The sequence below is a fragment of the Rattus norvegicus genome, chromosome 3 (genome assembly GCF_036323735.1).
Source record: "Rattus norvegicus strain BN/NHsdMcwi chromosome 3, GRCr8, whole genome shotgun sequence".
NCBI lineage: Eukaryota > Metazoa > Chordata > Mammalia > Rodentia > Muridae > Rattus > Rattus norvegicus.
Genome location: NC_086021.1, coordinates 163,158,896 through 163,169,189, shown reverse-complemented (window position 1 = coordinate 163,169,189; position 10,294 = coordinate 163,158,896). Strand labels below are relative to the sequence as shown.

Below are 10,294 nucleotides of genomic sequence, written 5' to 3'. Positions count from 1 at the left end.
TTTCCTTCTAAGCTCCACTCAGAAGACGATAGTCCTACAGATGGCTTTGGGGATGGTGAAGGTCAGCGGTCAGCATAGCAGCAACTGTGGAGTTGCAGGCCTGGTGCACAGGAAGGGCTAACGACCCGTTATGATCATTCTAATTCTTACACAAGGGAACTGAGAGACAGGAGTGAGTGCCTCCATCAGGTCAGGTAGCATGCCAGAGAGAGATGGGGTTTGATGTTAGGGCCCAGAAAGGGCCCAGAGATTTGGTGGTTCTGCCACAGCAGTTCCATGACTGAGCTCTCTGTCACCTACCTGTATGGAGGCCCTGCCTTGCAGGAACCCAGCAACCCATGCTCCTGCATGCACCCAACCATGTGAGCGTGGCTCCTTCATTACGGGTGGTGTGACCACCACCAACTATCTCCAGTTGTCTTGGCATTTTCAGCTGAATTTTCTCCTTTACAACTCAGTACAAGCAGAACAGGTGTTAGCTCCAATTTCCTTTTATCTCTCGTTTTAAACTTGTTTTTTTTTTTTTGAGATTACGATATCATTACACCATCTCTCCCCTTCCTTCCCCATCCTTTCCTCAGGAGTTCCAGTTTTCAACCTGGAGGTTCAGGCTTGGGAGCTGGTGGAAGACGAAGTTCCAGGAGGCAGCAGATACACAGGAAGCGTGAGGCTGACCCTGGCTTGTTCAGAAGCGTCTCTTCCTTCAGCCAACAGAACAAATCAGCAGCGAAAATTCACAGGATTTGGTGGGATATGTTAGAGAAGACTAGGTTCTCTATTTTAAGATTTTTTTTTTTTAAATTTATGTGTATGTGAGCATGTGCTTTGGCAGCCAGAGGGCGCCAGAGTCCCTGGAACTGTAGTTACACATGGGTGTGAGTGCTTGATATAGGTTCTAGGTCCTCTGTGAGAGCAGTGGATGTTTTTAATCTCTGACCCACCTCTCCATCTCAAAGGGTGAAGTTTGTTTGTTTGTTTTTTAAATTTAATGTGTGGGTGTTTTGCCTGTATTTATCTCAGTATGACAATACATATGCTTGGCACACACTAGGCCGGAAGAAGGCACCAGGTCCCCTGGCACTGGAGATCCAGTTGTGAGCCATGATGTGGGTTCTGGGAACTGAACCCAGCTCCTCTGGGAGGGCAGCCAGTGGTCCTCACCATGGATCTCTCTCTCCAGGCTCAAGCCTTGTTTTGAAACGTGTTCTTGTGATGTAGCCTAGGTTGGTCTCCAACTAATAATCCTCCTGTCGCAGCCTTCTGAGGAGCTAGAGTCATACAGATGGGTGTCACTTAGGGGCAGTTTATAAGGTATAACCTGGAATTCTCTCTCTACTGTTTCTGAGACTCAGATTTAAGAAGAGTTTTCACCCTTTCTGTTGAGGAAGGATGCAGAGGCTCAGAGCCCCGCCTGTGGGATTTGAGAACTCCTGCCTCTAGGGTCCCCTGTCTCTGGGTCAGGGATGGCAGTGTCAGAGTCCTGTCAAATGCAGGTCAGCGCAGAAACAGTTTCTTGTCTTTCACAGGGAAAGCAGAGCACAGAGGATGGTGGATGAGGAAGGAGTCTGAAAGAAGAGGCAGTGACATGCGCTGGGTGAGGGGAGAGTGTTGCATAGGCTGTGGGGAAGGTAGGTGGCGGGTGAGCTCTACGATCCCTCTAGTGTTACCGACATCCGACATGAAACAAATGGTCTTGGTACCAGCAGGAGGCTGATACCTAGATTTGAGCAGAGTGGATCTAGGAGATGGCCCACACAACAGTGGGGACAAGGATGCGACCAGCTGCTGTGGGTGCCCAAGTTCCTTCCTGTGGGAGGCCTGGGGGCCAGAGGTCAGATTGGACCCAGAGCTGCCCCTGGCCCAGGGAGTAAGGATCTTCATCTGCCACCCTCGGAGGCTCCAGGGGATGATGGACCTGAGGCGCCTTGGCCATAGCTATGTTAGGGGAGTCTTCATGTTTCAACATTCAAATCTGGTGATCACATGGGGTGGAACAAAGTGCCTTATGGTGACCAGGTGGCACTACAGACCAGAGGTATGGCAGAAATGTCCTCTGGGGGTTGGGGATTTAGCTCAGTGGTAGAGCGCTTGCCTAGCAAGCGGAAGGCCCTGGGTTCGGTCCCCAGCTCCGAAAAAAAGAAAAAAAAAAAAAAAAAAGAAATGTCCTCTGACACTGAGTACTGTCCCTTAACCAGACACTACCCCTGTCTTCCTGAAGGCTGTGGCTGGGGGTGGGGAACAACCCAGGCTTAACGAATAGATGCCTTTTGTCTTGTCCCAGAACCTTGGGGCTTCAGAGAAACCACGGAGACAGTGGCTGTCATATGTGTCTGAGTAGGAAAGGTCTTGGTGATAAGGTGTTCCCTGAGGTGTCACAGAGCCACTGGCTGAGTGCCTCATTTGATTGTCCCCCCAGCTCTGCCACGTGAGAACCATGATTCTCCCCACTTGACTGAAAAGGGCACAGGAGCCCACCTAGGAGAAGCTGCATCCTGTTTGTCTGTCACCAGAACAGGGCTCAGAAAGCATATGACCCACCATACCAACAAGATCAACAAAGTGTGTGTCTCCCGATCTGTAAGCCACCCAAGGGAGGTGATCCCAACCACAGCTACTAGTCCTCTGTGGTCATGCCGTCTCCATATGACAAAGACTTGTTCAGGTCGGCTCAGAGGTGTCTGAACCCCACCCTCACGTCTCTGTCCACATCCTAGGCCTGCCAGAGGTGGAGTGACTCCCATGCTGGACAAAGCCACCCCGACAACAGGAGCCACTGGCAAGTGTTTATTAATTGCAGGGGAATAGTCTACATGGCAGGCTTCCACATTCCCAGCTGGGACCTGGCCGGGGCTGGCTGCTACTGTCCAGGTCTTCATCAGGAGGGAGGAGAGCCAGGGTCCTAGGAGGAGGCTGGAGTGAGCTTGAGGGCACCCTGGAATTGAAGGGGAGGCGAACTGGTTAGCTTTCACCTTTGCTTTGGGGTTCACTTCCTGCTTTTTTGGGGGTTGCCCTGCTTTTGTCCTCCATGATGCAAGCCCTGGGGTGGGGGAACATACTCGTGCAGAGTTCATAACAAGGCCATAAGTGAAGGGTTTGTATGTAAACAGTAATATCTTTCAGCAATCCGTGGCCCAGGCAAAGTATTTGTGTGCAGTGGCTGGACTGTGTAGGACAGTTGTCCCCAGTCCACAGTAGTATGCAAAGAAATATTAAAAAAGTAGATTCCTGTCTGTCTCCAGAGAGACCGGGGCACCTGAGTTTTAAACAACCGTCTCTTTAAAAAGAAATCAAAACCAAACTAAGTGTAATGATAAAACTTGCTCTGATCTATGCCCTGGCACATACGCAGCAGAGGTGCTTTGTCTGGCCTCAGTGGAGAGGATGTGCCTAATCCATAGAAACTTGATGCCTCAGGAAGGGGGACTGGGGTGGAGAGTGAGGTGTGGGTGGATGAGTCAAGTGGAGGGAGCACCCTCTCAGAGGCAAAGGGGAAGCGGGACTGGGTAAAGAACCCTTGGAGGGGGAACCAGGAAGGAGGGTAACATTTGGAATGTAAATTAATAAAGCACACCAAAAAGACTGTATTCTGATCTCTTCACGGCTCTCAGCAAAGTAGCGGTGAGCAGTAATCACATGGCCCTTGTCGCCCGTGTTGTTCTGGCTCCTTGCACACACTGGCTTTAACTCCCATCTACTTACTGCTTCTTCTCCACCCTCTTCCCATAATTCAAATGTGTGGTGTCTCCCTGCTGCAGAACCAGGGCATTGTTGGCTACAGAGGAAACAACAGAGCCACGCAGGACATTTGGAGATGGGGGCATAGCTTAGGTCTGGGGATTTCTCTACGATTAAATGGCTCAGGAGCTCAGTGGTCCTGATGGGCAGCTTGGGGGAGAATAGGGACTTACAGGGGTCACAGGCTTGGCCCAGAATGCCTCTGTAGGGCAGGGCTGAGCATCTGCCCCTCTAAATTAGGTTGAAGTTCTGAGGAGCCAGAGGGCTTTTTTCTGCCTTGTACGTTGTTGTGGACAATGTCTGCACATCATAGGTGCTTAATAAATGGCCACCAGCCAGCCGACCAAGACGGGCACTTTACTGACTGGCTCATGCAGAAGTTCAGGCTAAAGTAAGAGGCTATTGGGGCAGGTGTCAATAGTGCCACCAGTAGGTGTGTGGTTTTGGAAAAATATCTTTGTGCCACCGAGTGTCAGTTTCCCCATCTGTAAGGGGAGATCATACCAGGACCCACCTCTGGGGCTCGGTGTGAGGCTGACAGCAGAGCTGGTGTGGACATCGCTGTTAGGGCTGACAGTGGGTATGAAGTGCCCGACACTGCTACAGCCCCTTTTCTAGCGGAGGCCAGGGTTGTTACCTGCTCACCAACCATTTACTAAGCCGTTAGCACATGTTAGACACTGGGGACATCAGCATGGAGAACTGAGCAGGAACTCTGGTCTGCTCAGGCAATGGTCACTTAGCCACACAGTTGTGTGTGTGTGTGTGTGTGTGTGTATGTGTATGTGTGTGTGTATGTGTGTGTGTATGTGTGTGTGTATGTGTGTGTATGTGTGTGTGTATGTGTGTGTATGTGTGTGTATGTGTGTGTGTATGTGTGTGTATGTGTGTGTATGTGTGTGTATGTGTGTGTGTATGTGTTTGTGTGTGTGTATGTGTGTGTGTGACAGAGAGAGAGTCTCTCTCTGTGCGTGTGTGAGTGTGTGTGTGAGAGAGTGTGTGAGTCTCTCTCTCTCTGTGAGTGTGTGTGTGTGAGTGTGAGAGAGAGTCTCTCTCTCTGAGTGTGTGTGTGTGAGAGAGAGAGAGAAAGAGAGAGAGTGTGTGTGAGTCTCTCTCTCTGTGAGTGTGTGTGTGTGAGAGAGTGTGTGAGTCTCTCTCTTTCTGTGTGTGTGTGTGTGTGTGTGTGTGTGTGTGAGTGTGAGTGAGTGAGTGTGAGTACGTAAGTAACTTGAGATATGCAGTCCTTGGATGCCACCTCGTGCCCTAGACCTCCTGACCATCTTTCCTGCCTCAGAGCCTTTGGACTTCCCGGTCCCTTTGATATGACACTCCTCCCTCTATCCACTGGGTTCACCATCTTGCTTTTCAGATGCCAGCACATAATGCCTTTCCAGAGAGGAGTTCCCTGTCTATCCTATCAAAGCCAGCATCCCCTTTCCACCACTGCCTTCTCTTCCGAGCCTGCCTTCTCTTCCCTCCCAGCCCTTATTTACTCGTGCTGCCTATTAGTTGACATAGGTGTCCCTCTTGCTAGAATGTGGGCTCTTCCAGGGGGACAGCATTATCTGTTTCTACAGCTGGAAGCACGAGGAGCCACGCCCAGCACACATTACAGCGAGGAGACATATTCCTGCATAGGTGGTGGCCCACACCCGACAGGCGACCACAGGGCCAGGGGCGAACTGTGGGCCACTCCCAGCCCAGACAGCTTTTTATTCCCACATGCCTCTCACCTTGCTCACAGACCACATGGCTTTCTCATACCCCAAGGCCTTGGGCATTGACATGGGGATTCCAGTCCTCAGTTTGCCTGAAATAACAAATGTTGTCAGAGGGTGGCGGGCCATTAGGCACGCTTGCACTTCCTGGTGGCGAGTCTGGAATCTGGCACACAAGACCTGGTCCGGTCCTTCCTTCTGCTTGCCTGGCCTGTACTCCAGCATCCATCCAGCCCTATCTGGCCCTCTGGCAGCAGCTTCTGGTTGTCCCACAGTGCACCTCACATTCTTTAACACTTGTTCAAGAACATTCATGGCTCCCATCACCCACTGCAGAAGTTTCTCCACCTGAGATTTCCTACTCTAGTAAAGCAAATTAAAAAGGTGATGATGTTATAGGTACCAGCTCTCCCCACCCCTGACACATGGTGATGCTGTCACAGGGTAGCAGCTCTCCCCACCCCTGACATATACCATCTCCTTCCCCACCTCTGAGGAAAGTACTCTTATTTACCCTTTTCACAGAGAGAGCCCAAGGCTCAGGAGGATCAGGGAGCTTGTTCAAAGCCAGCAAGAGGGGTTGGGGACTTGAGCTCAGTCTGCCTAAGGCCCCTTGAGTGAGGTCTAGCTGTCTGTTTGCATCTGGTTCCAGCTGGCCCTATGAACCTGGTGTCTGCCTGCTTCAGAGCTGGCCTAAGGCCAGGCTGTTGAGGGGATGTTAGGCAGGAGAGGTCTTCTCCAGGCGGTCACTAGGAAGGCTCCCTGGAGCAGGAAGAATTTGAACCAGGCTTAGAAGATGGGTGGGCTGTGATAAAAGGGATCCTGGGTAAAGACAGAAGGCTCAGCAGCCTAGGAGAGGGCCTCAAGGCCTGAGGGACTCACCATTCTCATTGGGCAGCAATGTGTACTCAAGGATCTTGGTCAGAGTGTCCTTCAGGACTTCAGGCTGTGAGGGAGAGGGATGCCATTACAAGGCTGACTGCCAGGTCCTCAGGGCCATTTCTGGTTTCCTGACTTGCCCCCCACCCCCAGGACAAAAGCATCCAGCAGTCATTGTTGGAATACCAGGTCTCCTATAGGCCGAAGCCGTCACCGCTCTGGGGTGTGGCTCATTGAGAACTCTACCCTCAGGGAGCTTTTTCATCTGGAAGCACCCAAGAGACTTCTGCTTTTGAAGAGAGTCCAGATGTCCAGATTTTCACAAATCTTGCAGTAAACTATTGCTTTCCTAACAAAATGCCATAGAAACCAATGGAGGGTCAGCTGGGGTAATGAGGACCTACAATCCCAGCAGCCAGAAGGCAGAGGCAGGAGGATTGACCTGAGTTTCAAGGCCAGCTTGATGTACATAGTGAATTCCAGGCTAGCCAGAGCTTCATAGTGAGAACCTGCCTCAAACAAACAACAAACGAATCCCACAACCTACAACAGCAACAACACAAAACAACAACAGCAGCAACAACAACAGCAACAACAACAACAACAACAGCAACAACAATAGCAACAACACAATACAACAGCAACAGCAACAACAACAGCAACAACAATAGCAACAACACAATACAACAGCAACAACAGCAGCAGCAGCAACAACAGCAACAACACAATACAACAGCAACAACAGCAGCAGCAGCAACAACAACAGCAACAACACATACGACAGCAACAACAACAGCAGCAGCAACAACAACAACAGCAACAACAGCAGCAGCAGCAGCAACACAATACAACAGCAACAACAGCAGCAGCAACAACAACAGCAACAACACAATACGACAGCAACAACAACAGCAGCAGCAACAACAACAGCAACAACACAATATGACAGCAACAGCAGCAGCAGCAGCAACAACAACAACACAATACAACAGCAGCAGCAGCAACAACAACAACAACACAATACAACAGCAACAGCAGCAGCAGCAACAACAACAACACAATACAACAGCAACAGCAGCAGCAGCAGCAACAACAACAACAACAAAATAAAACAAAACGAAGGAAACCCCAAAGCTGGAGACAAGAGCCAGCCCAGCTGAGCACTCTGGTTCAGCCTAGGGACGTGGGACACCGAGGACCAGAGGAGAGAGACTGCCGGGGTCAGTAGAGGGCTTTGTTTTATAGTAGAGAGTGTGGTGCACATTTATACACGGTTGGTGTTCTCAGCTATATCTGCGTATAGTGGGTGCTCAGTAGAAACGGGAGCCGGCAGGCTAGGCTTTGGAGGGCCGTGAGGAGCCCACCAGCCCAGCCCAGGATTTCCCATGATAGGTCTTTCAAAGCAAATCCTGGGGCATGTCTCATTTTAGAATGGCCCGTTCTGGCCCCAGTTCCCTTAGAGATGATCTGTTGATACTTACATCGAACAGTTTGATATCCGAGATCATCAGCTTGATGCGCTCGATACTGTAACAGAAGAAGCCCATGAGAGTGGTCCCTTGGAATCTCTTGTCAATAACTGTTGGTTTATTGAGGACCTGCTATGGGCAAGGCACAGGCAGGCTTTCACGTGACAATGGTGAAGCAGGGAAAGTCTTTGCTTCATGGCGTTCACATTCTAAAGAGGCTAGATGGTGGCCAGAAGGACTAAGACAGAAAATCACCCAGGAATGGGGGAGGTTTGCTGTACTAGTTAGCTCCAGTCCTTTCTGGGAGCGGTGCCCCTAATTCCCATTCAACCACTTGTATAGAAATGCCAGCCTGGGTGACAGGATTGTTTGATTTTATATTTCTGCTCTCCCCCTCTCCCTCTCTTGCTCTGTCTTATCTTCTATCTGTCTGTCTGTCTGTCTGTCTGTCTGTCTGTCTGTCTATCTATCTATCTATCTATCTATCTATCTATCTATCTATCATCCATCATCTATCATCTGACACCTAGCTATTATCTCACCCCATATGGGCTGGTCAGAATGTTCCCCTGAGCCTAACTTTATTGCCAGAGTCTCCAGTTGGAGTCCCTGAGCTCATTCTGGGACAGAAGGTGGTAGACTTTGCAGGACTGGCAGGGGCAGAGAGGTCACTTCATTGCTGGGCCCCAAGGGTTTAGTATCTAGGCTGTTACTGGTTTTGTTTTGAAAAATTTCAGAATGGGTTGTTTGAAGCCTGGGGTGGTGCATGCAGGCCAGTCCAGTGGTGGCCAGCCCAGTGGTGGCCAGCCCAGTGGTGGGATTAGCTTGCTCTGTGGCTCCTGTAGAGTCCCTTTATTTTCCATTTGGAATTCAACCCTTAAGGCAGGCCAGACCTGGCAAGGAAGCCTTCTGCCATCAGCCCTCTCTGGTGCCCCCTGGTGGTGGATTAGAGAAACCCATAGCACTGGGCAGCTCAGCAGCTTACCTGACGTTATTGAAGTTGAGCATAAGTCGGTTTTCTGCTATGAAAAACTGAGCTTCATAACTGGCTTCCTGCAACAAGACAGCCCAGGCCCCGTTTTAAAATAAGAGAAACTGCATCTAGAGGGAGGGTTATACAGGGAAGACTGGAGTCAAGGTGATCTGGGCTACTGGCTCTGTGACCTTGGGAAAAGTTTGACCTCTCTGATCTCACTTTCCATGCCCTAGCCCCTGTTTCACAGGTGCCACTGAAGGCTTGGGGATGACACTGCCAACAGTCAGCGCACTGCCTGCTTCAGTGTCTCAGGCAGTTCAAGCGTCTTCTTCAATAAGCCCTACCACTCCTTGATTGGGTCCTATCAGTCCCCTGGTGTACACGGGAAGTGACTGAAGGGCAGAGGAGGCCAGCAGCTCTGGTAAGTCTTGAGTATTGTGAGTAGGATCACAAAGCTCAGAGGCTAAGTCAGGTTTGCCATTCAGAGCTGAAGACTTGCATCAGCTCGACGCAGGGGGCTGAGTGTGGAGCCCCATTGCAGTGGAGCCAAGAGAACCAATTTCTCCCGCAGTGCCTCCCATTGGCCATGGAGTGGTCATCAGGGAGTATGGTTGGTCTGGGAAGTAGGCTCCCACTGTCTTTCACTTCGAGGCCAGAATGCCAAGATGAGCTCTCTGGGAGGTACCAATAAGTCTGTAGTGTGTGAAAGGCAGCCCTGAAGTGCTGTGGTGCAGAGCCGCCCACAGAGACACCGCTCTAAGGAGGAGTCAGCCCCTCCTACTCACAGGTACTGCTTGCCCCTTAGGGTAAGCCTGGTTTGCCTCGCTACTCAGAGCCTACCTATGACTGGACCCTTCTCTAGTCTTCTCTGCCTTCCTCTGCATTTCTCTTAGCTGCATGTGCTTGCTGTCCTATGCTGACCCATCCCTTCCTTCCAGGGCGTGGGGCTGCCTCTCAGCTGCTGAATATTGCTCATTCTCTAGAAAATGCCCCTAGCTGGAAGGTAGCTGCCTTGATGGGTGTTATGGTCCCTCTATCCCTAGGGGCTGCTGGTGTTAGTGACTAGCTGATAGATCCCCAAAGTTTTTGACTCTTGGTTCATCACTTCCCCTCCTCCCCACACTACTGGGTGATACCCCAGTTCATAATAATGAACAGGGCAACCTCCAGTCTTTGTCCCGAGCCACAGACACTTAAACTCACAATGCCGAGAGAGAAGAAGGGTCGGACATCTGTATTGGTGGGGAACACTTCCAGTACAACACTTTGGGCTGCCGTGGCACCGCCCTCATTCAGCACAATATGGGGGGTGCTGTGAGTGAAGATCTTCAACATCTGGGTGGGCCCCAACTTGTTGGCTGCCTGGAAAGACATCACACACATCCGATCACAGCGCAGAGGTCCTTTGTGTCTCCTGTGGTGTTTCTTGGTACTCCAGCCTCTGTCCTTCCCACTCACACTTCCTGTGTGGAGTACCACTTCCCTTCGGGGATGTTCTCTGGTTTCGTAGCCTGAAG

At 50.8% G+C, this 10,294-nt stretch overlaps 1 protein-coding gene across 2 annotated transcripts in view; it reads right to left on the bottom strand.

Annotated features, from left to right (window-relative positions):
* Positions 1-2,769: 2,769 nt before the first annotated feature.
* The window catches only part of Bpifb1 (BPI fold containing family B, member 1), a 33,270-nt gene continuing 25,745 nt past the window's right edge, over positions 2,770-10,294 (bottom strand). Inside the window, exons 11-16 of one of the 2 annotated variants that reach the window (XM_006235355.4) lie at positions 9,981-10,139; positions 8,787-8,854; positions 7,814-7,859; positions 6,336-6,399; positions 5,469-5,545; positions 2,770-2,932 (exon numbers count right to left, since the gene is read on the bottom strand). In XM_006235355.4, coding sequence (XP_006235417.1) covers positions 2,900-2,932; positions 5,469-5,545; positions 6,336-6,399; positions 7,814-7,859; positions 8,787-8,854; positions 9,981-10,139 — 447 coding nt within the window. In that variant the 3' untranslated portion in view covers positions 2,770-2,899. The remainder of the gene's footprint in view (positions 2,933-5,468; positions 5,546-6,335; positions 6,400-7,813; positions 7,860-8,786; positions 8,855-9,980; positions 10,140-10,294) is intronic. The other variant, NM_001077680.1, reaches the window with a different exon arrangement.